This window comes from Rhodamnia argentea, chromosome 4, assembly GCF_020921035.1.
Source record: "Rhodamnia argentea isolate NSW1041297 chromosome 4, ASM2092103v1, whole genome shotgun sequence".
In the NCBI taxonomy this organism is placed as follows: Eukaryota; Viridiplantae; Streptophyta; class Magnoliopsida; order Myrtales; family Myrtaceae; genus Rhodamnia; species Rhodamnia argentea.
In genome coordinates this window covers 20,484,056-20,509,497 of record NC_063153.1, presented here as the reverse complement: position 1 = coordinate 20,509,497, position 25,442 = coordinate 20,484,056, and the positions used below count along the sequence as shown (strand labels likewise).

General features: G+C 41.2%; 5 protein-coding genes across 6 annotated transcripts; 4 read left to right on the top strand and 1 right to left on the bottom strand.

Moving 5' to 3' along the window:
* The first annotated feature begins 698 nt into the window (after nucleotides 1–698).
* LOC115740977 (mitogen-activated protein kinase kinase kinase 1) lies at nucleotides 699–2,042 on the top strand. The gene has a single exon (XM_030674653.2). The coding sequence runs from the start codon at nucleotides 1,108–1,110 to the stop codon at nucleotides 1,855–1,857; it is 750 nt and encodes a 249-aa protein (XP_030530513.1). The 5' UTR covers nucleotides 699–1,107; the 3' UTR covers nucleotides 1,858–2,042.
* A 4,307-nt stretch (nucleotides 2,043–6,349) lies between these two features.
* LOC115740976 (ultraviolet-B receptor UVR8) lies at nucleotides 6,350–9,493 on the top strand. Its single transcript, XM_030674652.2, has 5 exons — nucleotides 6,350–6,526; nucleotides 6,818–6,985; nucleotides 7,568–7,603; nucleotides 7,753–7,877; nucleotides 7,983–9,493. The coding sequence occupies exons 1-5, from the start codon at nucleotides 6,433–6,435 to the stop codon at nucleotides 9,267–9,269; spliced, it is 1,710 nt and encodes a 569-aa protein (XP_030530512.1). The 5' UTR covers nucleotides 6,350–6,432; the 3' UTR covers nucleotides 9,270–9,493.
* A 1,500-nt stretch (nucleotides 9,494–10,993) lies between these two features.
* On the top strand, nucleotides 10,994–17,498 carry LOC115740975 (nuclear pore complex protein NUP85). The gene is made up of 18 exons (XM_030674650.2): nucleotides 10,994–11,560; nucleotides 11,730–11,832; nucleotides 11,961–12,071; nucleotides 12,191–12,274; nucleotides 12,766–12,837; nucleotides 12,968–13,024; nucleotides 13,701–13,820; nucleotides 13,899–14,099; nucleotides 14,221–14,331; nucleotides 14,415–14,452; nucleotides 14,544–14,700; nucleotides 15,428–15,529; nucleotides 15,666–15,722; nucleotides 15,876–16,022; nucleotides 16,163–16,233; nucleotides 16,317–16,404; nucleotides 16,724–16,780; nucleotides 17,054–17,498. Exons 1-18 carry the CDS (start codon nucleotides 11,172–11,174, stop codon nucleotides 17,246–17,248), a joined length of 2,160 nt encoding a protein of 719 aa, XP_030530510.1. The 5' UTR covers nucleotides 10,994–11,171; the 3' UTR covers nucleotides 17,249–17,498.
* Nucleotides 17,499–18,797: 1,299 nt separating this feature from the next.
* LOC115741080 (pentatricopeptide repeat-containing protein At5g08305) lies at nucleotides 18,798–20,770 on the bottom strand. The gene is given in 3 exon segments (XM_030674791.2): nucleotides 18,798–20,430; nucleotides 20,432–20,551; nucleotides 20,644–20,770. Coding segments are annotated over 2 exon segments (1,629 nt in total). The 5' UTR covers nucleotides 20,465–20,551; nucleotides 20,644–20,770; the 3' UTR covers nucleotides 18,798–18,834.
* An 88-nt stretch (nucleotides 20,771–20,858) lies between these two features.
* LOC115741082 (probable transcriptional regulatory protein At2g25830) lies at nucleotides 20,859–25,227 on the top strand. Of its 2 annotated transcripts, XR_007198109.1 has the most exons (8): nucleotides 20,859–21,120; nucleotides 21,241–21,407; nucleotides 21,689–21,750; nucleotides 22,024–22,180; nucleotides 22,331–22,608; nucleotides 23,557–23,677; nucleotides 24,409–24,789; nucleotides 24,863–25,227. XR_007198109.1 is itself a non-coding variant. In XM_048277454.1 (7 exons), the coding sequence occupies exons 1-7, from the start codon at nucleotides 21,024–21,026 to the stop codon at nucleotides 24,499–24,501; spliced, it is 975 nt and encodes a 324-aa protein (XP_048133411.1). In that variant the 5' UTR covers nucleotides 20,859–21,023; the 3' UTR covers nucleotides 24,502–25,227. The 2 variants fall into 2 exon arrangements, 1 of the variants encoding a protein (XP_048133411.1); XM_048277454.1 differs by having other exon boundaries at nucleotides 24,409–25,227.
* Nucleotides 25,228–25,442: the final 215 nt, after the last annotated feature.

Sequence of the window (25,442 nt, the reverse complement as noted above, 5' to 3'; positions counted from 1 at the left end):
ATTGTCTTTATTTTTCCGTATAAAAATTTGAAGTGAACTTATTTTAAATAAGGGCCGCCTTGCTCGTTGGCCATGGGCGAGGAGACCCTTGCCAGCAGCCGGCTAGGGCGACGATCCTCGTCGGTGGAAACAAAGAAAAAAAAGAAATGGTAAAAAAAAATGAAAATGATGAAAATATTATTGATCGGGTCATTCTTTAAAATAAAAATAGCATTTTACGCTCTTATTTAAAATAAAATTTATTTTAAATTATTATTTAAAAAAAAAGAGCACTTTGAAAATTTCCCCGCCTGCTAACCAGCATTTTGTCATCAAAACGAAGAAACTGTTTCATGGCAAATCCCTAATTACAATTCGTTCACCAAAAATGGACACGTGCCAAGGACAATCCAAACTCAGATGATCGAAGAGCGACCAAGATTGCTGGAGGGGTCTATTTTGGAGTTACTTTCGGGAGTTTGCTTTGATGATAAATGATAGGAAGAAGTTAAGGTCGCTCGACTTTGGCAGAATTATATAATTCGTAAAATCGTTTGATCTACATAACGTACTTTAATTTTGAATCGATCGGCTTTCTTCATAAAAACGGTCAAATTGCATACTGGTTGCATTTCGATCAACTGTTCGATCCAACCGCTTGTATCAATTTTTTTATAAAAAAAAAAAAAAAAACCTCGGTCTAAATTTACATCGGAGAATAAGGCTATCCATAAAACACCCCCAAAAATCCAAAAACTTGTCCCATAATCAAGGGCCAAAGAATATGCTCTACTCTAGCACATGCCAATGTAACTTGCCTTGTGGTCAACTATAACGCCACAGGAGCAGACCAATTCAAGGTAATGTCCCTCAACAAGAACAAGAGAGAGAATTACTTGCCCTTCACTACTTCCCCTACTCCTACTCTCCCGCAATCCCTTCTCTTCTCCCTCGGCCAACTCCCCCTCAAAAGAATCTCATCCTCTTATATCTACAGCAACAACGCCATCCCTTACCGACATTTTCCTTAACTTCTCCGAAACACGCCCGCACGAGAAAGAGACCCCAACCAACCTTTTGCCCCCCTTTTTAACCGCCCCAGCTGCCTCTTTGTCTTTCCAATTCCTAATGGAGTCCGTCGCCTCCAATTCGACGCCGCCCAGCAGCCGCCGCCATGGCCACCACCATCCGTCGAGCGAGCTCTTCGGGCCGTCCCAGCCGACCGTGGACCGGATAGTCCGCGCCGTCAGCCACCACCTCCTTCTTCTCCACCGCTCCGAGTCCGCCTTCTTCGTACTCGGCGCCACGGGGAACGTGTACACCGTGTCGCTGTCGTCCAGCCCCTCGTGCACGTGCCCCGACCGCGTGACCCCGTGCAAGCACATATTGTTCGTCTTCATCCGCGTGCTCGGCGTCCCCCTCGACGACTCCTGCCTGCAGCGGCGGACCCTCCGGCCGTGCCAGCTGCAGCGCCTCCTCGCAACGCCGTCCTCGCCCGAGGCGATGGCGGGGCCCAGCCTCCGGGAGAGGTTCCACCGGGACTTCTTCCGGGGGAGGGCGAGGTCCGACGGGGCGGGACCGCCCGAGGGGGTCCGCGTCGAGGACGGGGCGGCATGCCCCATCTGCTTGGACGAGCTGAAGGAGGGCGGGGGCGAGAGGGTGGTGGCGTGCGGGACGTGCCGGAACCCCGTGCACGAGGAGTGCTTGCTGAGGTGGAAGAGGAGCAGGGGGCGGCGGCCGGCCATCTGCGTCATCTGTCGGGGGAGGTGGAGGAGGGCGGAGCAGGAGAATCCGTACGTGAATTTGGGAGCTTTTGTTAGCGAGGAGGATCAAGGTGAGATCCATCCGAGCAATTGCCGCGATTTGAGTATCCAGTAGCGATCTCAAAATTGGAGGAATGGCCACATAAAAAAGAAATCTAACCTACGAACACAATCATGGGATGATCGCTGTACATACGCAAATGTATAGGTTCAAGTTAGACGTTCAAACTCTTTTTTTTTTTTTTTCCTCTGCTGACAGATTAACTTGACCGTTTAAATTCAGATTAGATTTCTGTTTTATTTGATCGCCCCTTTTTCCTTGAACAATGTGCGAATAGTGTCCGACACGCCGTACCATCGAGCCACGGAATGTCTGTAAATGTTTTTATTGCAATGCGCACGTTTCGCCGAAAAATGCGGATGAGATATCTTTTCAAAGCATTGATGGATCGACGAGGGAATTCGGCGAAGGTTGTCGACGGTGCTCTGTTGACTTTGGACGGGAAAGTAAATGACAAGAAATTCAAATGTACGGAGACCCAAGGCAATCGTGACGAGTCGTGTTACAAACGGAGGATACATACAAGGGTTCTTAATCTATCGATGGATACAGGAAGTCACACGAACTTCCATTATCTAGCAACATTTATCCACGAGAAATTATGTATCCGAAAATATTTATACTCGGCAGTTACATGTCGATATGGATGTCTATAACTTCGTTCCGATAGAAGTTCTCATCTATAACCGATGTCCGTTTTCCGTAACTTTATTAGTGATTTAGAGGTGTCGATTCTCTCCAAGTAGTTTAGTATTCTGTTCATCCATGACTTCTATTAATTAAACGGCAATTATCAACTAAGTATGTCACTTTTCGATTATCACAATACAATTCGTCATTTTTGGTGTCAATGACACATAAATTCAATAACTTATTGGGGGGGAAAAAAACGCTAAAAAAGGACTTATGAATTTCGGATCTATCGACTGTTGATTTGGTGGAAGAATGTTCGCTTTGTCAATGTCATGGATTATGCGAAATGTGTCGGGATTCATTTTTGTTGTGTATGAGTGTTTTTGTAATGCTATGATATGACTACGTTAATAACAAAAATGGCACGTTTAGGTGTCTCGAGATACAAAATATTACACAAAAATCATGGATAACCCTACGTCGCTTTTACTAGACTTGTCAAATAGGTGAATCGGTCGGGTTTGAGTTTGAGTCATAAATAGTCCAATCCAAATTGATCCATATAACCCATTTATTGCAATGCAAATTTCTAATCTATTGATGGATATAGTAAGTTACACAAACTTCTATTATCTCGCAACACTTATCCACTAGAAATTATGTGCTCGAATATATCAATACTCGGCGATCGCATGTCGATGTCGATACCAATAACTTCATCTTGATGAAAATTCTCATTGATAATTGATGTTTGTTAACTTTGTTAGAGATTCAGAGTTGTCGATTCTCTTCGAGTAGTCTAATGTTCTATTAATCGAGACTTCTGTTCACCAAGCTGCTATCTCGAAGTCACTTGTTGACTTATGACAATAAAATCGATCAATTTTTGGTGTCCACAGCACGTAAATTCGAGAAAGAAAAAGCAGCTAAAGAAGACTCCCGGATTTGGGACCAATCGACTGTTGATTTGGCGGAAGGATGATCGCATTGTCAATGTCATGGGTAAATTCAAAATGGGCCGCGATTCATTTTTGTTGTGTATAGGTGGTTTTGTTATGCTACAAAAAGACTACAATAGTAACAAAAATGATACGTTCACCTGTCTCGAGGTACAAATTATTAATTTAAAAAAAGAACATAGATAACCCTACGTCATTTTCACGTCACAAGCAAGCCATGATAAGAATTATAAATATCAATTTCTTTCTATTTCGCTTCATTCCCTAATTTTATTCATTGATTTTTTTCCCCGTACTAAATGGTTCGTTTATTATTATCATTGTTATTGTTGTCAGTCGTGACCCGAATAAGCAAGCAGAAGAGAAATACGGCTTTGGCGGATCATTTACGCTAAGAATTTTTACAAGAGCATTATTAAAAAGTCTTAAATTTATTATAATTATGTCAATTCAGTCATTAAATTTTTTTATCAATTAAATTCTAAATATTTTGAATTGGCACAAACATTAAAAAAGTTTAGTAAAAAAATTAAAATTGAATTATCATAATTATAATAAATTTAGTGGAGATGTAAATCTAAAAGAGTTAGAGATGATGTACAGTACGCCACCCATAACGTGTCGCTCACATCATCGTTGATTTTCGTTGGCGCACGTAATGTCCAATCCGAGACGTCCGATCTTTGGCTAAGCCAGGCAGCCTCACCGAACCAGCTAATTACGTGTCGATGAGTTTTGTCCCTTTCAAGAAGACAGGCATCACCCCATCTTTTGACCTTGACCGTTAAGCCTAATCACGTCACCGAAAGGTAATCGATTACAGCACGATCGGAATTGTTTATATTTCACTTTCGGTTTCAGTCCTTCCGGATATACTAATTCATGAAAAGGACCATAAGTTTGGTCATTAGCAGAACAAAAGACGAAACCTCAGCGCCTTCTTCTTCTGGAGCGTCCCCATAGTAATAAGTGACAACCTAAGTAGTATCGATATCAATATGCAACGCGACCCGACATGACATAATACGATAAATACGTTATTTCAAAAAGAAGAAGAAGAGAGTTTCGATATAATAAAACGCATTGTATAATAAATGTATGATTTTATATATATACATAATGCAAACTATTACGTATATACAAAAATATCAACAGTGAATTTTTTTTCTTTTCTTCTTAGAGATTCATGATTAGTTTTTTTTATGGCTAAGTATATTAATTTTAAGGTAACTGGATATATGATTCGAGTATATATATTTAATAAATTTATATTTTGACCCATAATTTATTGAAAATGTTTAAAACTAACCCCGTGCGTGTCGACATAGCATGTCGAGATATTAAACTCGTGTGTTGCTAGAGTGTTTGGAGCGCCGACAACGTGTTTGTTGCATATCAAAGAGTGTCGGACACGACATGACACGACACGTAAGTTCCCAAAGAGTGTCGGTGTCTCGATAGCCATCATTATTTGCAGTAAATTAAGAAACTCTTTTGCTAAGAAATAAATGGGTTTTAGCATCTTCTCTAGTTTGGAAAGGTCGATAACCATGTTACTTATCTCATATTCACTTCACCCCAACAGAAGAAGACTATACCAAATTACTTTTTTATTTTTTTATTTTCGTGATCAATAATTTTCCACGTCGAGAAAGTTTGTGCTGTTACCAATAATCGATTTTTTTTTTAAATACATGGACTTTCATTGTGTCAATTTTTTTTTTCACTCGAATAATCTCAAAATGACAATATCAACTTATTTATGAAACAATTCCACTTGCTCAAAATAATATTAAGCGTATCGTTGTCTAACCCATGTATATGTAATTAATTCTTTACACTGCTTATGTACGGGATAGGAATACTCTGTGTATTACGGAGGATTCTCCGAATACCTAAAATAGAGATGATCATAGAAAATGAGAAATAATTGTGACTATGACTAAGATAAGAGAGTTCGGATAGCGGGATAAGTTTAGATTAGGAAAATGCTCTTTCGAACGAATCCTAAGAATAGGGGACCGGCTCATTTAGTTGAAGTGGGCTGGCGCACACATTCGATATTCAAGTTCCCCAAAATTATGAAAAGCTGGCGGACATTGTACCAAGTCTAATTTTGAATATGAATGGTAAGTTTTTGTGAACAAAAGTAATTTTGCTTTATTAATAAAGATTATATTCTCCATGAGGACAATAACTTTTTGTGCATAAAGTATGACTCAAAATACAAGACATTAGTTATTTCTCTGTCTAAGCAGTAGTCTCCATCTCCATCCAGATAAGTAGTGGAATTTATATGTTGTCACTAGTAATTTATCCATGCACTTGATAAATTTTTTCATATGGAAGGAATGCCAAATAGCTTATCTTTAAATGATAAATAGTCAATATCCAATTGATGACTATTACATAATAGGAACAATGACACAAACGGTTTATGAATTTTGATTTAATGTTTAATGTCGTTCTCGAACTTTTAATCTGTTCAATATGATCCCCGAACTTTATTCAAATGTGCAATGTTATCATTTATTTTTAATTTATTTATTATGATTTTTGAATTTTTGGTAAATGTTTAATTTGATCTCTAGACTATAAAATATCTAATGTTATCCTTTCATTAATCAATAACAACATATGACATTTCATACAATTCAAGAACTAAATTAAATATGTAATAAAAGTTTGAGGATCACATTATAAACAACATTGAACGTTATGCTAAAATTTGATGATCGCATTGAAAAAATCAAAAGTTCAGATACGGCATTGCACTTTTGAGCAAAGTCTAATGATAATTTTTGTCATTTTCAATTTGAGGCATTCTCCCCCACATAAAAAAGGAAAAAAAAAAAGAAAAAAGCATTTCTCTCGATCGCGCGAGACATGATAATTACCGTTTAGCCACAGGCACGCTTCTCTGTGTCCTTTAAATTGCTCAAAGGGCGCACCGGAATTGATCACAGTCCCTGACTGAGCTAAAGAGAAAGAGACTGGTTCTCGTCAGTTCCTCTCGGTACGTCGCTCGCCGGAATCCATGGAAGGGTCGGAAACTGCTCCGGCATCCGGTGACCCTTCTCGCAGAGTGGTTGCCGTCGCCTCCGGAGAAGCTCACACTCTCGCTCTCACCGGTAATCTCGCTATCGCTGGCTCACTACCAAATCGCTCCCTGAATCGTGTGCCTTACCATCTTATTTTTTTAACTGGAACTAAGTTCCAATTTCGAGAGACACAGAGAAAGAGAGAGGCAGTTGCTGGCTTCATTTGCTGTAAGAAGCGTTCGATGTTAGAAGAGACGAATCCGCCTGATAATTCCTCGATTTATTAGTTGAGAAAGATAACTGAAAACGATCATTTAACTTTCTCGTTGAAGGTAAAAAATTTCCTGAGGCTTTCGTGGTTGTTGATGATGTGAAATGCAGGGGATGGCTTTGTGTATGCATGGGGGAGAGGACTCTTTGGGCGGCTCGGGACTGGGTCTGAAGAGGATGAACTTTTCCCGGTTCGAGTCAAGTTTGATTTCCCTCAGGACAGGAGGGTCAAGATTGTGGGAATCGCTGCTGGTGCTTACCATAGTCTTTGTCTTGCAGGTTAGTTTGATGTACCGGTTGAATTTCGAATCCTAACCACGCATAGAGGAAATTAAATTGGCTGGTTACCATTGCTTGTAGATCAGTAAACTAATCTGTCTGTAAACTGTTTCCGAATGTCCGGGATTATTATGTAGTGTCTAATGTGTAAATGTTGTTAACTATAAGCTGCATAGTCAGTGTTCGTTCGGGCCTGGTCACTGCGACCCCCTTTGTGAGGAGGCACTCCTTTGTTTTAGGTGATCTACATTCTCTTGTAGTTAAGCATTCAAACAAACTCATTTGTGAATTCATTGGTTGCAAAAGGAGATTACAATCATTTCTCCGTCTTGATGACACAGGCTGTGAGCATCATGCTACCTTGCTGCAACCAGGGCGCCTTTTCAAATAAAAATGTCAATGCATATAATCTTTCCGTTCAATGCTCACATGAATAGGTGATAGGCAGTTGTTAGTGAGAGTTGCGAGAAAAGTCGGAACAAATTAGAGTGGATCTTAACTGAAGTAGAGCATGTCTAATATGTAATTTGATCTCCAATTCTTACTCACTGAAGTTTTCTTTGGTTCTCTGTTGAATTGCAGATGACGGATCTGTTTGGTGCTGGGGCTACAATGCCTGTATCCTCTGCAAATCTGTCTGCTTTCTATGAAATTGTTCCAGCTACTTGAGTAATCTTAATTAAATGCCTAGAATTACCAATTTCATTGTCCTTTTCTTGCACTTGTTGCTTGGTTCATCTTCTGTTAAACCCTTGACTGATTCATGGACGGACAACTTGGTGTTGGCGGAGACAATTCTGTAGTACCTTGCTTGATGAATGTATTTAATGAGTTGGCTTCTCCCATATCCATGACAAACGAGTCAGAAATGAACAGCAAAGCACCACTAAAGGTATCTAATTTAGTTTGCAATTTCTAGTCCAACAAGGCTAGGTGCATTGTATGAAGCACCTTTTTAATATTTCTTAAATCATCTGCATCCACTTTACTCTGGCAGGTTTGTTCTGTTAAAGCTGGTGGTATGACGTCCTTTGCAATAGATAATCTCGGTGCATTATGGATGTGGGGAAACTGCCCACAGCAGACCAGCGACGGCAACGAAGTGTTCTCTCTGGTGAGCTGTCCTTCACCAATTCCAATCTGGGATTTGCATGGACATACTGTAGTTAAGGTAGCTTGTGGGAATGAGCATGTAATAGCTCTGGTTAGTACGGGAGAAACACATGAGGGGGAAGATTTAGTGTGCTACTCGTGGGGTACCAATAATCATGGTCAGTTGGGCCTGGGAGATAAAGAAAGCAGACTTCGCCCTGAAATCATAAAAACATTCAACGAGGATTGTCCATGGGCAGTTTATGAGGTAGCTTGTGGGGCCTTTCATACAGCATTACTTACTAGTAGAAAAAAACCAAGTGACACTTCAGAAAGTATGTGCTGGACATTTGGACTTGGAGATAAAGGACAGCTCGGACATGGAACAACCCAAAGTACTTTGGTTCCAGAACCTGTAAAGCAGCTGCCACAGCCTGTATATTTGACCTCTCTTGACTGTGGCTTGTTTCATACCAGTGTTGTTTCATCAGCTGGAGATGTGTGGTCGTGGGGTATGGAAAGGGGTCTTGGTTTATGTCCAGAAGCAAGTTTCGCAGGTGGAGATGTGGGCGATGCTGTTTCTCCCATACTAATTCCATGTAACAGGAAGTACGGGCCTAAATTTCATGACCCAGTTCAAGTAACCTGTGGGGCTGCACATACTGTTCTTGTTGCAGATGATGGGTACAGGCTTTGGTCTTGGGGAAGAGGAAGGAGCGGAGTCCTTGGCAATGGAAATACAATAGATTGTTATGCTCCGACTTTGGTTTTGTGGCCTCCACCAACTGAGGAATTCGAGCAAGAGGAGAGTTCGGAAGACAAAACCATGGATAAAAGTAGCGATGGAACCACCGAAATGGATAGGAAATTGTCTCTTGCGATGGAAGAGATGAAGTCTCTCCAGTTGAGACTTTCTAAAATGGAAAGATACACGAGCATGCTCCACGGTTCGATCTTCGGGAAACCTTTCAATGAGCAAGATATTCCTGCGCCGTTACAGAATTCCGGGACTTTCGACATCGCGAAAGAGTGGGACGACATGTTGGAGTCAGCCGACCGCGGTAAGCTTGTCAGAATGGAGATGTTCTACAGGAACATGCTTGCTGGTGTGAAAGACAAGCTTATGAAGAGGAGGATCAAGGAGATCGTACAGGAGTGCCTCCAGGCTCCCGGTCCTGGAAGTAGTTCTTAAATGGACCAGATGGCTGTGGACACAGTTCATTTATTTAGGAGACAGTCATGTATGTCTGTTGTATTATATGCTTATACTGAGCGCATCGCTCTATCTGTAGTCAGTAGGTGAAAGCGTTCTGTTCTGAGAAGCCCGACGTGTTCTTCATTTCTTTACTATGTGTGAGCTGCAGGCCACGACATATATTTATTTTTTGTGTTTCAATGTAAAGTGGCATTTGAAAGAAGGTCATCGCGTCATTGTCTCCATAGAACTAATCAGATGGACTGGACTGAACCTCTATTTTCTGGTTCGACGCCCTTAACTTCATTCTGAAGTCCATTGCGTGGATGAATATTCTCTTAGGTCGTCTCAAAGCGCATTGTCTTGAGTCAACGAGCTTAGTGATAGTGATCAATAGCATATTAAGTGTGGTAGAGACCGCTGATGATACTTGGAGAAGCGGATCGAAGTCTGAACCTTCAGGTCTCTCCTCATTCATGTCTATAGCCAGGAAAGCAAAGCCATACAAAGAGCCTTTTTGCGCCCCTACTCCTATCAAGTGAAAGTTGCGAGCACCCTCCATACCTTGCTTCGGGGCTGATTTCTTTTGTCGGAAGATGAAGTTTCAGTTTTGTTTGTTCCGCCACTGATAGATTTCACCGCATGGACCTTCTTTCGTTGCCTCAATCTCCTCTAGCGCACCTCGCATCACTCTTCTTCTGCAGCTCTTGGTTCCTTCCTCGGTAGCCCAACCTAGTCCTCTCCTTCTATGGAGTAAAGAAGCCGAGGAGTAGCACAACGTAAGTACCTTATTTCACTAGTCTCTGATGTCAATCTCGACGTACAGATTTCTCGAGGCATTGTTCTTGTGCGGGCCGTTGCGCGTTAGCGCGTTCATTTTCTTGGTTGTTTGGCGCTAACCATTGATTGTAATTTCGACTTAGCTGACAACACAGAGAGGGCTTTTCTCACTTGTTTAAGACCGTAGTAGGCTTTCTTCCATCGGCGAAGAAAGGATGGGTCGGAAGTCCGATAGGGTTTTCAGAGATATGAGCTCCAGCGATAAGAAAGGATCACTCAGTGATTCGTTGGGTGCATTATAAGCTCTCGGTCCAAAACACGAGAGCGATTGGGTAGAGTAGTACCATGCGAGGTGTGTCAGGAAGGTTTAGGACGTACAAATAATAGGCCTCGGCATTAGATTGCAAAGAGTGCATGTGGGCTTGGGGCAGAAATATCTTAGTCGAAAGTTTGATCTTGGCGAAGACCTCCCTTGGCCAATTAAACGCAATCATCAGGAAGGAAATAATTAGCCACCATCGTATAAAGAGTCTAATGACGAGATAAAAGAAAATATAATTCATTTTCAATCTTATCTCGACAAGACCTTGGCCTAGTTAGGAACTAGATAACCCTTGAGCCTACTATCAGGAATTGGGATTAGCCGACCGACCGACTCTCAAATGCCTAGCTTCCATAGTACTAACTCATAACTTTACCTTTAATTTCTAGAATTTTGATTCATAGACACATCGATATTAATAGTAGAAATTTCGCATTTTCATTTTGGTTTTTTGCATAATGGTGATAGCAAATTCACAGGTTAAAAAAATGCAAAAAAAAAAAAAAAATCCATAGAAGGTATGCACATCAGAATCTTTCCGAGTGTTGAAGTTCAGTAGCTTTCCATATGGTCTAGAAAATATGCACGCGTTTGGAGAATCTTTGGTAACTTTCCGAGGAAAAACTCCGCAGAAGTAACGAAACGACAGCCCCATAAGTGACAATCCCCAAAACGCAGCGTCGTCGATGTCAAATTCATGAGCCCGCGCTGCGAGAGCTAGTCTGGAGCATCTGCTAGCACCTGCCCACATTTCCAAAACCCTAAACCCCCTCCAGAAACCACCGTCCGTCGGGGCAATGCCGGGAGCCGCGTCGGACTCAGGCGGCGGCGGCAGCGCCGGCGCCGGCGCGTTGGTGCCGCTTTCTTCAGAAACCAAGCAGTCTCCCGTCTATCCCCTCCGCCACTCCGTCGGACCTCCGGTTTCTCCTCGAGTCTCCGTCTGCTGGGCGCGTGGCAGCTCCCTGCGCGTCTCGATCTTCCAGCAGCAATCTCCCTCCTGCGGCGAAGGCGACGTGGGAGGGGAGGTCGTCGAGGTCAAGCTCAGCGGCGGAGATGGAGAGATCAGCGACGCGCAGTGGAGGAGGATCGCGTACGGTTCGATGTCGCCGTTCGCGATGCTCCAGAGCCGGAGGAACTCGGTCTCGACCTTGTCGAGGATAAGTCCATCTCCTTACCACGTAGATTGGTAATTGTCTTTCGAGGAATATGAAAGATTACTAGCTCTAAGTAGATCGAATTTCATTTCACCCAGCTCATTGTTGTAGCGTATTGAAATTAAGTTCCCTTTCAGCTCTAGTCATCTCACTTCACCTAGATATTTACTGATGTTCGAGGAACATATTCTCATGATGTAGGTGGGAGTTTGTCATGGAGTACAGCAAAGACATAAATGCACTTCTAGGTAGTCCAAGATCTACTCCTGCATCGGTTATTGAAGATCCGAAGACAGTTTTGAAGGTATTTCAAATTGTTTTTCCGGTAAATGTGGTCTCTCTGAAGGCTAATTGTTCTTGGCATGCGATGACTAGAAAATCCGGCTATGAATTTGGTTAAGGCATAGGTGAATTTGGGATTTCAAATTGCAGAAAAGTGAGAAGCCAACATCTTTGAAAGCTGCATGGGAGTTGATGGAATTGTTTTATGCTGATAAGCTGTCTCAAGCATGGTTACCAGAGCGGCTTATTGATTGGTTAGCCGTAATGATCTTTCTTATATTTATTGTCATTTGAGTAATTATTTCAATATGGGAAGTCTATTGTCAATTTAGTACTCTTAACGTTTGTTATGAACCTACGTGCTATGCATCTCATGACAGGATTATGATAGCCTATTCTCTGGCTCTTGTGCAACAGTCCACTCTAAACTTGTGGATTTCCAGAATGAACTTATAAATATCCAGGTAAGATTCTTTTCTCCTGCCTTTATTGGGCAATTAAATTCAATTTGGTATAAAGGAGTTTGGTTTTGATTTGGAAATTGGTGCCTAGCCGTGTCAGCAAGCCAAAAGTTCACGAAAATCTCAACAAATGTATAGCAAGACTTCCATCATGAAGCTTTAGTTATTTATTCTTTTTTGGTTTTCAATCCTTTCATACATGATTAACTTTTACTGGGATAGTTTCCAATTACCATCTCCTTGCTTGATCCTTAAAATAGAATTTGCTTACGCCATTGGAAGTGAGGGTTCTGTGCGCATGTATAGCTTGTTTTGGGATCTGTATTAATGTTAATTGGAATCTCTGATTTTAAGTGTTCATGATTAGGTGGTTACATATTTCATGCAAACATCTCATATATTCATTGCTTGAGAGTCTGTTTTCATTGGGCATTCTCGGTTAGGACTTAGGATTCCCTCCTTATATGAATATTCCATCCCTGAAATTTGTGCAGGTTATTGAGGACAATCCTAGGTACTGGGAAGTGATAGGGTCAGCTCTTGCGGTGGGCTGGTTAGAGATTGTTGTTAGTATCTTCTTTGGGACTTTCATTTGTAGAATCTTGTTTTCTTGTTGTTGTGTACTCTTGAAGAGATAACATCAGTATATGGTATCCAACAATCCATTTTATTTCCTTCTTTTCTCCTGATATACAGGTTAAATTGTTACATCTCCATGGGTCTTACCAACTGGATCAGCTAAGTAGTCGTGAGGTGGGTGAATGCAATTGTTTTCCATATAATTTAACCTTCATCAGGTCGAAAAACAATTCCGATTTCACTTAATTTGACACGAGAATACTTTTTCATTGGTTGCATCTCTAATATCTCTTCTCCCTTATGGTTGTGGGACAAGCCAATTACATAGCACAAAAATCGGAAATTAAATTGATTATAGATCTTGTTATCTTATCGAAATGCCCTGATGCCACTAGCATTAATATAAAGAAAGGTAATTTTGCTGACGGAACTTGGACCTCACATACAAATAGATGATGCATCATACATGACCTATTGAAAGGAAAAGGAGTGGCTCATATCAAAGGAGATGACTATGGGGTGGTACCAAGGTATTGAAAGTGGAATATTTGGCAAAGGCATGTATAATAGGTACTAGAGTTTGTAAAACGACTATGATAGGACACTCCATTGCAAAGTGATAGTAGCAGTCCTTCTAGTAAATGCCATGTATTCGATACAACCATAAATTTTGCGGAGTCTTAAGGGTCATCTGTGCTTGTCCTTATCCTTTTACATAGTGTAGGTTAGGTGCTCAAACTGTGTCATGTTAACAAAAACACCAAAATGGCCAGTTCTGTGGACTTATTTCCACGATTTGCTACGTTTCTGATTATTTTTTAACTGAAATTTTTTTCTCCTTATTGTACAGACAGAGAGTGGACTGGTAGAGGCAGTTGCTGTTCTTATCTCGAGAATGCCACGCATGCGTCTTGAACTAGGAGATGGAAGATTAGGTGAATGCTATAAAGCTAAACCTGACTTTATTAAGGTAAGCCAGTGAGAATGCATCAACGCTGTTTTGGTAATCTTCCGGTTTGGATGCCTTTTTATTGCTTTAAACTTCCAGGCATGGGAGAAATGGAGGGCACAAATTACCAAGATGGACTGCAGTGCATATTGGATCCAATGTAATCATCTTCAGACAAGAGAAGGCTTGAAAAATTTACTGCAAATAATGCTGGGGAACACCAACAGTCTTTCATCTGCGACCTATCATTGGCTAGAGCTATATGTTTCTCACTTCTTGTATGTCAGGCCATTCACAGTGGTAAAAGCCCATCATTCTTTCTCTGAAAAAATACATCTTTGATTTTGCTTCAGTTGATTACAAATCATTAGATTAGGAGGTTACGGCATGTAATTTCATGAATTCTTTTGACAAAATTTAGGGTCTTGAAAGCATGCATGGCCTCGCGCAAAAATGCATTCAGTTGAAACCAGTGCCTAGATCCCAGAAGTTGATGGGACTTCTTCTTGGAATTCTTGGGGAAAATACAGAGGTAACAACTATTCGTTAATCAGGTGTAAAGTTTCTTGTTCTTCTTTCTTCACGGACTTCACCTTGAGGCACTTTGATTTTTAGGTCGTATTAGCAGAATGCTCTAAACAGTTTGGCCCTTGGTAAGTTACTCAGTTATCTAAATGCAATTTGTGATATGTTGTTTTTGGGCGAATGAGACGAGCCATGTAAGCATATTTTACTGATGAATAGGATGGTTGCGCATGCCATAGAGTTGATGACTGCTGGGAGTGATGAAGCAGAAAGTCTTTTGTGTGAAGAGCACTATAATCTCGGGGAGCTCTCTATACAGGAGCTCCATCGACTGGTCTATGCTCAAGTTCTCTCTTCTCATGCATTTACATGGCAGGTTAGCGCCCGTTACTCCACCTTCTGAACTGTAGCTTTTCAGTCTGCATTTTCTTAGAAAATATCTGGGGAGGGACATATTTCATTCCTTTCAACAAATCACAGGGTCCAAGCTAATTTTAGGTGCATTTCCTGATGCCATGAGGTGGTTGAGGTCCCTGGGGTTGCTTCTTGTGTATAGGAAAGATTAGACAGTAGTTGATTGGGCTATTGGAATTTTCATGGTTGTCCTTTTTGGTACACCTGGTTCTAGCTAGTAGCTTTTAATATGTCTGCTACCTAAACAAGAAAACAATTAAACGTGGTTAATGTCAGAGGCCTAGTTTGTCTGCTTAGGTTCTTGGTTATGTTCTTTTCTTGTTTATTATTATTAATATTTTAGGGTTGATTCTCAACTTATGTCTTACGTGTGAGATGTAGGATTGTAACTTACCTTGGTTCATAACTTATGTCATTGTCAAAGCAAAAGCCATAAACATGACAGTTTGGGGACTACAGTCTTTAGCCACTAAATTCAGTCAAAATCGTAACAACAAAGTTGAAAGGCTAAATTCGTGGGAAAATTTTGAAAAGATCATCTAATTTGTAGCCACTCAAACAGGCTAATTTTGCAGCTTCTCTTCTGCCTATTTGCCATTGTCACTATTTTGACGAGTCCTAATTCGTTTTCAGTATGTCAATGAATCATTATGTTTCTTTTAACAATCTCAATGCTCTAATGCCTCCAGATCGCTCCAGTTTATTTGACATCGTGCATGAAGCAGGGAATGGGCTTGTTAGAGATTTTATTGTGTAAGCAGCCTGTTCAGCATAATGAACTGCTGCATAAGGTGAAGTATTCATCTTTTTTGCTCTGTTTTTTCCTGTCACTGCACTAACATGAGTGTTTATTCTGTCATTACATTACTGTTTTCAGTGTTTTAGTGATGTACACATTGGCTAATTGTACGTACTATTGTCTGGCAGAATTTAGAGATCTGCCGTTTATATGAACTTGACAGTGTCAGCTCTCATATAATGAAGGTAACCGTCTGCTTATATGGCGTACATCAATTCGTGTTGGATAGTTGGTAATATTATTTATCAGTTTATTAGAATAATCTGTTAAGAAGCGCAGTTGAAGCAGTTCTGACGTATGTAAGCTAATTGCTCGGATTTTCTACCCCTCATGTGCAGATTGCCGGTGTGCATCACTGGAAGCATGGCCGAAAAGGTGCTGGGGTTTTTTGGCTCCAACAAGCTCGGGATGAATTTCGTCTTCATAAAATTGCTCAACAGTTGTTTGCTTCTGTGGGAAAGTCTATTTCAGATGAAAGTTTCAAGGTGGTTACGATTTTTTAAGATTTTTCTAGCAGATTTGAGGGGGTAAAGAATCAGATGTCAAATGACTGTTTTGTTAAATTATTCATTAACCCCAGATAATAAGTATCTATTTTTTATCCTCTCTTTCTCTTGTGGGTCAGCAATGGGAAGGTCTCATTGAGTTGCTGGGTTCTGAGTCTAAAACTGCTGGAGGTCTTGAGTTTCTGCACAAGTAAAATGCATCTCTGTATAGTTTTCCTTCTATTTGCAACTAGTACAATTTTGTTCTACTAATGCAAAGTGCGTCCATCGCAGGTACAGGGATTTCAAGAGGTCTCTTAAGCACATTCATGATGGAAAAAGCATAGAAGCTGCTCAGCAAGCTGTGGAGTCCCTTATGTTGGTATGTGACGCCTCCTAGTACATGACTTGTGTACGCAGTGACTTTTAAAAAATGCTAGTGAAGAGGAACCAGAACTTGCCATACTGAATGTATCAATCTAGGAAATATAGTATGCGTGATTCGGGTAACTGGTGGTCATTGAAGCACTTGAAGAAAAGGTAGTTCAGGGAAAGAGCTCGTTCTCCATCAACAGCTTACTGAATGTTTAAATACCGGAACTTTTGTAGTTGCATTTTTATTTGATTTTTGATATGAGCAAGGTTGTATTTGGCTTCTTTGCTTTCTTGTTATTCATCTCATATACCTTTAAAACCTGCAGCTTATGAAAAACCCTTCCACACCTCAACGATTTTGGCTGCCTCTTCTGTATGACTCGGTGAGCTCTTTTACTGCAAGAGTTTTCTGTTCTGTATCAGCATAGCAGCATTATTACTTACTGGGTGCAGCCTCCAATAAGAGTAGGCTTCTGCTTGTGTTTGCTCTTCTTCTGCGCAATGTGTTGATATGTTGAATTTGGTTAACTTTGCTATCGTATGTTGCTGTTGATTTGCCCTCAAGTTTGTATTGGTTATTGGTTTTTACTTTGCCCTAAATTGGCATGTCTATCCGTGCTTGAGTATTTGATTTACTGATGATGCTTTTTGTGCAGTTGAAGTTGATTAATTGGCAGGATCGACCTGTATTAAATGTCACTCAGACCAACCTTCTGTTAAATAGACTGCAAGAGCTATCCATAGCGAGGCTGCGTCCGGACTTCGTTGAAGCTGACTTGCCATCTCAAGCCTTAAGCGCCGTAAGGCTAGCCCTTGCCACAAACCTTGGACGTGCTATTTTAGAAGAATGATAGTGGCAATCCATAGTTATTTTCGTCACTCAATGTATATATATTTGGATACTCGTTGTCCGCCGCCAGACCTGCTCTTGCCTGGTCCATCTTTTGCACCAACACAGATGCGGAGCCTGGTCGGGGATTTAAGCCACTGAGTACATGTTGACTTTTGTGTAAGGCTGGATTGGTTTGACTGTAAATTTTGCAATCCTAGTGCTGCATGAAATCGAGTGTATAAGTTGTAACAGTAAATTTGATTTTTTCATGTGAAAAGTACATTTTTCCCTGTGAAAAGTACATTTTTCCCACTCTTTCACCTGATATTTTTCTGTGCTGACTGTTTGTCTGAGGGCAGGGCAGTGTTCGATAGTCTGGCATAGAGTCAGTGAGATGGATTTACATCTGTGAGCACAACAGCTCATACTAGAACATGGAAAATCGTTCACTCGCCACTTGCATGGTGCTATTTGTTTGAGAGGAGAATTAATGGTCTCTCTTTGCAGTTGTAACTATAGATAAGTTGGTGTTAGCCGGTCGACTTGATGTAAGGCTGGGACGTGCTAGGCCGGCCAGAATTTTCAGTGTCGGCTCTCCAAGGAATTGCTAGTGCTTTTTAGCCTTCCTCAATCTTCTTGTTTGTCTTGAATTTCTAGGGCGAAGATGGTTTGTAGTCCTGAATTCTGATTTGTACGGTAGAACTGTATTGTTCTCTTAACTTTGCGGGTTGGCCTGCTGATTAGCCAAGTTTGGTTAGCCACACTAGATTTTTATTTTTTGTTAGGTTTGCTTTAACGATTTCTCTGTGAGCTGGGTCATAGTTTGTCCTGAACCCCTCGGAACAGATCGAGGCCATTCCTGCATGAGTTAGTGGCCCCGACTAAGCAAGCAGGGGCGAACGCTCAACCAAACTAGCTCGTGGGCTTGGTGGCTTCTGTTATTTTCCCATCCGATAAGAGTCGCACTTGACTTGCGAGCTCTTATGGTACGAGCCCCTACCTAGTGTGGATGATTCCTTGGTAAGCATTGGTCACAGAAGTTTCTCCCCAATCCGTGCTTGCATTTTTCGTTGCACAGAGTTTTCCCTGCTCTATCCATCTAAAAGTTTAATCCAGTTTTATGTTTGGCGAGATATACGTGGAATGAAATGTATATATATCTTGTTCAAGCGCTCGCTCAGTATTAGGGCCAAGCATGTGCAATGTGCATAGATACTTGGCACCATTAAGCATGATATGCTACCATTTTGAGTCGAGAGAAAGATAAATAGACACATCCTATTGCACTGATCGGAGAAGGTAGTGACTGAGGGGGTCAAAGATCAAGTGAGTGAGTTATTCGTCATCCAAGCGTTCTTCTTATGGCCAGATTCAACCTCTTGGTCCCTGCGGAAAGGAAAAAGAATTTCACGTTCTTTCTTTCAAGGAAGGGATACAGAGAGTAGTTTCCCTTTAGTTTGCAGCGCATTTGACAGAACTTGATTTCACAATGCAGCATGTGATGGTTTTAAGAAATTTGCTCCACCGAAAATTAGGAAAATGTATGGACTCGTGCCAGATTGCTTGTATTGACTCCCTGAAAGCATTGTTGCAAGATGATGCGCCTCAGGCATCTTCCAAATCGTACAAGTAGCATTCCTCGTTTTCCTGATCAGCATCAGGTCTCACTTGGTTTACAATAAAATGCAGCATCACATAAATCTCTTCTGAACTAGGGTGGGTTTTGTCATGTGCTAAGAATCTATGAACTGTTCCGGCTATTTCCACAAAACTAAGCCCTGGAGACTTCTTGACGCCTCTTTGCTCCATCGCTGCTCTCATTACTTTGGCTTCATCCCAGCGCCTAACGACCGCGTAAATGTTCGACAAACCAATATATCGACCGTCATGATCCGGATCTAATTCTATAAGTCTCATTCCAATAATCTCTGCAATATCTAATCTCCTGTGGTTAACGCAACCGTTAAGCAGAGCGCCCAACATTGAAGCGGTTTGCTCTGTCGGGATTTGACCCACGAGCTGGTAAGCCTCTTCCAGGCGCCCAGCCCGCGCCAGCACATCCACCATGCAAGCATAGTGTTCTGCCTTAGGAGCCATTCCATGTTTATCTAAACACTCGAAGAAATACCAAGCCTCGTGAACTAATCCTCCATGCGCACAAGCGCTCAACAAGCACAGGTATGTGATCTCATCGGGCTTTATCCTGGTTCTTTGCATTTTGTCGAATAATCTGAGGGCATCTTCGGCAAATCCATGTGTGGCGAGGCCTCCAATGACAGCATTCCAGATCAGCACGTCGGTCTTATTAACAGGCACCGTGTCAAACACCGCTAAAGCGTCCTCTATTGCCCCGCATTTGGCATACATGTCTAAGAGGGACGTCTGTAGCATCAGAGTCATCGGCAGCTTATTCTCCACTAAGTATCGATGCATGATCTTTCCTTTCTCAAGTGCACCTAAGTGGGCGCAAGCGCACAATACACTAACCATAGTCACCTCATTGGCCTTTGGTCCAATGCAACGCATTCTGTCAAATAGTGCCATTGCTTCCCTATGCTCCCCGCTCTTGACATATCCATCAATTAACGAGCTCCACGACACCACGTCGCGCTCTGGCATCGAGTCAAACAATGCACGAGCCGAATCCATGTCCCCGCACTTAGCATATCCATCCAACATGGAATTCCACGAAACGGAATTTCTGTTAGTCATTCCATCAAACATCTTGCGCGCAGTTAATATATCCCCACAAGATGCGTACATATGAATCAAGGAGTTGACGATGAACCTATCTGACTCAAACCCAAATTTTGCAATATGGGCATGAATCGAGACCCCATGTTCCAGCTCTTCCAAACGAGCCACAGCCTTCGCAAGAAATGGAAATGTCATATGACCTGGCAAGACTCCTCTCCTCAACATGTCGACAAGAAGCGATAAACATCTACTTGGGTTCTTACCTTTTGCATGCCCCCTAATAACTGTGTTCCAATGATAAGTCCTTGAGCTCGACAGCTGCATCAAAACCTGGCGGGAGTAGTCGACGTCGCCAGCGCTTGAAAGTGCAGTGAAAGACAGAACTCCTGATAATAAAGGGTCCTCCTGGGACAGACCTGAAGTGATCAGTATCGAGTGTATTTGCTTCAACTCGGTCATCGATTTGCATTTTTCGAGAAGGGTCGTCAGAGTTCCGTTCAAAGCCGCCATTTTTGCACAACCATGAAACATTCAACATTTAAAGAATGGGAAGCTGAACGTTCCCCTGCAACAAATTTTGTCCTGCGTACGCTTGGATGAAGCTGGAGAGTGAAGACACATGTACCTTAATTAGAACTGCCAATTAGTTTCACCTGATATCTGTGGTGAGAGCTCAGATGAATATAAAATGGACCTCTGTTTACTTCATCATCAAACCTTATTTACAGTGAATCTTGTGCTCGGACGACTCTGTCGAGTCTTTCATACCGTAGCTGTCGATCTCGAATATGAGAGGCTTTGTTTCTTGCTGAGTTGGCATTTTCTGTTTGAGAAATGTTTCTTGTCTAACCTAGTTTAAAAAAACCATTTTGGTCAAAAGAGTGACAAAAATAATCCCAAACTTATGTGCTCCGACTAAAAGAAGATAGGAAGCTGCTAACGTTGTATGGTAGCGACGGATTTATCCTCCCTCTGTACGCTAAATTGTTACTCAATTGTCATATGCACACAAGGCGCCAAAGGCGACGCTGGTTCATCACGCGAGAAAAATCTTCCCTGGGAATTGCTACAGGAGGACCGAACCTTCATAAGCTAAAATGAGTTTGTTTTCTGCTATCAGAGCATTGGGCACGGTTGTTAGGCTTCCGCATGGAGTTCATTTCAAACGACCCATGTCTTTCTTTCTCCATAGAGGTACTTCTTCTTTCGTGGGAGTGTGTATTTCTTTTGCTTCTTCTTTCCTCTTTGGCGGGTGTGTGATTTGGTTTTGTTTCGATTAGATAAAGGCCTAAAAAGATGTCATCTTTAATTCAGGGACTGTTTCATTTGGCAGAATTCTGTCGTCTTCAGCAGTTATATCGCGGAACACTTGGTGGGATTCGTTCTATGCAGTGAGATTCGATGGCGGAAATGCGAGAAAGATTTGGACTTTCTCTCCTGTTTGCATGGGCCGGAGGTCTTGCAAAATCGCTGGCAGAAAGGTATCATCTTCTTTGATCATGCCTTTTTTTAGCTTAGAGCTTGTTCTCTTCGTTTTTGGGAGTGCGCAGCAGCTAAATCATCTAGTGTAGGTCACCTGTTTGATGAAATTCCTTGCTAGCATTACAGAAGTTAACAGTCTATCGATGATTTTGATTGTTATACTTTCGTTTGGACATCTATACGTGTTCACTACTATTGGGTTTCTCGTGGCACAAAGTTGACATGTCAAATTGCTTATGTTATTACATGGAATCAGTGTTTGTAATTTGCCCTGTTGCAGGATGCCCAAAATGCCAAAAAAGCCAAACTTTTTGCAAAGATTGGAAAGGAAGTCGTATCTGCGTAAGTTATTCGCTGCATTTTCAATTTGGCTGCTTGAAGTGATAAAAGACTGCTGATAATGAATGTCTTTAACAGTTTTTACTAGAATTGACCCTGGCTACATGACTATGCTACTAGGGTTTATTTCTCTTCGAAGGATACAGCTGTTTAGTATGGAATGTTTCTGTATCCATAATGCTCAATAATGCGGTGGTCTATTTTTGTTCGATTTTGATAGTAAATGTTTTTCTTTGTTTTTTGAAGACTGCTATGAGGTTGCACCACTTGTTACAGGGTAAAGAAAGGCGGCCCAAATTTAACATCAAATTCAGCTTTGGCTGCTATTCTCGAGAAAGCTAAGGAGCTCGATGTACCAAAAGAAATTCTAGACCGCAACGTCAAAAGAGCTTCTGAAAAGGGGCAGGAGTCCTACATAGAGAAAATTTATGAGGTAGGTGAACGTTACCGCTTACAAATCATAATAAGATTTGCCAGTTTTGAGGACTTCTTGTACTTGCTTTATCGTAGTAATGTCGAAACGGCAATGCTCAGGACTTTCCTTTGCCTACTATGGAAAGTGAAGTTCTTCTTTTGGTCTCAGGTGTATGGCTTTGGAGGAGTCAGTATTGTGGTTGAGGTTTCCACTGATAAAGTAAATCGGTCCGTTGCAGCTGTTAGAGAGGTAGTGAAGGATTATGGTGGGAAAATGGCAGATCCAGGATCTGTCATGTTTAAGTTCAGGCGTGCCCGTGTTGTGAATATAAAAGTTACTGATGCTGATAAAGACCAGCTCCTCACCATTGCTCTAGATGCAGGTGCAGAGGATGTCATTGAACCTTCAATTTATGAAGATGATGCAGATGAAGACAAATCGGAGAGGTAACAACATTTCATTTCACTATATGTTGATTGTTTCTAATGTATATCTCTGTCATATTCAACTAATCCACCAGTCAATTTGAGAGTTTACAGCTCTCTGGCGATACTTATCACAGACTTGCTAATCTTATGTATACCGTTCTAATTATTCCAATTGCGGGGATCATTTTTTAAAAAATGTACTGACTAGAGATATCAGAACTATTCCTCTAGCTTCTAGAATGATTAATTTCATGTTCACAATGTGACTATCTCTAATTGTCTACTGGTAATTGTTAAAGCGAATTTAATGCAAGGAAAAAAATGCTTGTTTCTGAAAAAGAAACCATTTTGTAGTCCAAACTCTATTATCACTGACAATGGCCATAGAGTGTGCTATCACTGCAAATCGTCTACTACTGCTGCTAAATGTTTAACATCACCTTTGTAGAATCCAACTAGCCTCACTTTTTGTCCATGGATAAGAAAAAAACATGCAGTCAATGTTTTTGGAGGATCTGGCCACTATCACTATGTGTAGCGTAGTAGGTGCAATCACCTAAGTCAGCAGTAGCATAGATTTAATATAAGATCAGATTCTGCAAAGATTACATGTAACTTCAAGTTTGGGAATTTCCAATGTCTTTGGCTAGAGGATTAGGGTGCATTATCCTGCACATTTCCTTGAAGTTCCAGTTACGATTCCCCATCACAAGATTTTGGGTCCTCTGAGGAATTGCTGGTTGACGATAGAAAGCAGGCTTTTGACAATAGCTTCAACCTTGCTTCATCCTGTTTCATTCACTTTGTTCCAATCTTGTATGATCAGTTGTCTTTGTCATCTATTATGCAAGATATTTTTGCAATGAGCAAGTTCTTCAATTCAATTTTTTGTTTCTCATAAAAAATGCTAGTAACATGGATTTGGCTACCAAAAACTAGGTCCAACTAAATAATCTTTTGTTCCAGCTATTATAAGGTTGTAAGTTCACCTGAGAACTATTCTGAAATACTTTCAAAGCTACGAGAGGAAGGAATAGCTTTTGAGCCTGATAATGGGTCTGAACTACTTCCCATCACCACCATTGAGGTACATCCCAAATTTTTAGACTTCATGATCCTCTGCTGCTGGTTTTTGGTGACCTTCGTCCCCATGGGCTACACTATTTTCTTAAGGCTCATTTATTGGTCCTCTGTCTTGTCCCTCTTTGTCTGCCTGCACTTGGCTTATTATAAGAAAAAAGTGGCTTCTCCCGGTATCTTATCCTAATTGTGCTCTTCATCTGTGTTTCTGTTTTTTCTGTGGTTATAAGAACCTGGAAGTGCTTGTACAGCTTCTATCGGAGGACATCGTTATAGGGTTGCTCTTTTTTTGCTGTTGATATGAGCAATGTAATTATAAATCACACTTCAACATCCTTTCTTGTGATTTCTATTTTTAAGTTTTGGTTATTCTCTTTTGTGACATTGGTTGTGCATGCGCACATATTTTTTTCTTTAGAATTTCCATCATTCCAACAGACTTCAGTGAATTTAGAATCGAAGTTTTCTATTCATATTGTGTATAGATGTGTGAGGAAACGAAAAAAACATTGTCGACATTAGGGTGGAGTTCTAGAAAATTTGTAACATATTTCAATGATCAAGTACTTTAAAGCTGATCATTTAATTGCAAGTTTTGGATATCTCTGCGTATGGGCTGGCACATAGTAATGTTTGCTCGTAATGTGCTGGTAGCACATTTCTCATCCGGAGATACTCTGCTGTCCTCTTTGTCTGATTTATGCTTTCAAGTGAAAAATTTGCTGTGATAATTTCCAGGTGGATGATGAGGCAATGGACTTGAACAAGGAACTAATGTCAAGACTGCTTGATCTTGATGATGTTGACGCGGTCTATACGGACCAGAAATGATTGAGTCGCGTCATCACCATTTGAGCAAGTAGATGCATACTGCCAGTGGATGATACTGATACTTGCTGCGCCAAGCATCAAACTTGTTCCGACTCTCTGTGTTCATTTATTGGTTTCCACAGTTTATGCTCTCTCCATTTTCCTTCAGGAGAGGAGGATGAAGGGTTTGCGAGTTCTATTTGATGGAGTGTGTTATGCCAAATTATTACCGATGGAAGAGGAGCCTTCTGATATGCCCAACTGGTTTTCGGGTCATAAGTTCTAGATACTCGAAATGCAATGGCCATGGTAATCATTTTCTGATCAGTGGGTATTGACAGTCTCAGTGGCGATTTTCCTTTCGTTTCTTGTCTGTTTTTAGAGGAAGGTTGCCCCGTGGTGGTTCGGGGTTCCCGATGATGAGAAAAAGTCATGAGACAAAACTCTTTGGAGAGGACCTTCATATCAGTAAAAGCCTCCCCTTAGATGGTATTTCAGCTGCCAGAGTCTGAGGTACCAGTTGAATTTAACATTTGTGGTATGATAAAGGTAAATTCATTTTGTTCAAGTACGTTAGTAGTGCCCTCATTCTACAGATTAGTGCTTCATTGAATCAGTCTATGCTAACCAATTTCGAGACAAACCTTGATGTCACTAAAGCAGCTGCCTTTTTTAAAGGAAGACTCTACTGTAAGTTCTTCTCCACTGGCAATCTCTTGAATGCTAGTGACAATTTCTTTTAGTTCCTCTATGCCTTACATTGTTCACTTTTTATCCTAGATGTCGATTATTCTGAGCTCCTGTTGGTGCGGAGCTCAAGGGCTGTTAGCTGTCTGAGTTAGGACGATCAAACGCAGGTACAGGTGTTTTAGGTTCTACCGCTGGCTAGTAAGATGTTGTGGCCCGAGATTTATCTGCAAGAGATCCTCAATCTTCCCGGAAGAGCAAGTGTCGTCCAGTTA

Coding starts and splice junctions, on each gene's coding strand:
- LOC115740977 (XM_030674653.2), top strand. CDS start 1,108: ATGGAGTCCGTCGCCTCCAATTCGACGCCGCCCAGCAGCCGCCGCCAT.
- LOC115740976 (XM_030674652.2), top strand. CDS start 6,433: ATGGAAGGGTCGGAAACTGCTCCGGCATCCGGTGACCCTTCTCGCAGA. Junction 6,527..6,817: donor TCACACTCTCGCTCTCACCG/GTAATCTCGCTA, acceptor TGTGAAATGCAG/GGGATGGCTTTGTGTATGCA. Junction 7,604..7,752: donor GTGCTGGGGCTACAATGCCT/GTATCCTCTGCA, acceptor ACTGATTCATGG/ACGGACAACTTGGTGTTGGC.
- LOC115740975 (XM_030674650.2), top strand. CDS start 11,172: ATGCCGGGAGCCGCGTCGGACTCAGGCGGCGGCGGCAGCGCCGGCGCC. Junction 12,838..12,967: donor TGGGCTGGTTAGAGATTGTT/GTTAGTATCTTC, acceptor CCTGATATACAG/GTTAAATTGTTACATCTCCA. Junction 14,332..14,414: donor TTCTTGGGGAAAATACAGAG/GTAACAACTATT, acceptor TTTGATTTTTAG/GTCGTATTAGCAGAATGCTC.
- LOC115741082 (XM_048277454.1), top strand. CDS start 21,024: ATGAGTTTGTTTTCTGCTATCAGAGCATTGGGCACGGTTGTTAGGCTT. Junction 21,408..21,688: donor GCAAAATCGCTGGCAGAAAG/GTATCATCTTCT, acceptor GCCCTGTTGCAG/GATGCCCAAAATGCCAAAAA. Junction 22,181..22,330: donor ACATAGAGAAAATTTATGAG/GTAGGTGAACGT, acceptor TTTTGGTCTCAG/GTGTATGGCTTTGGAGGAGT.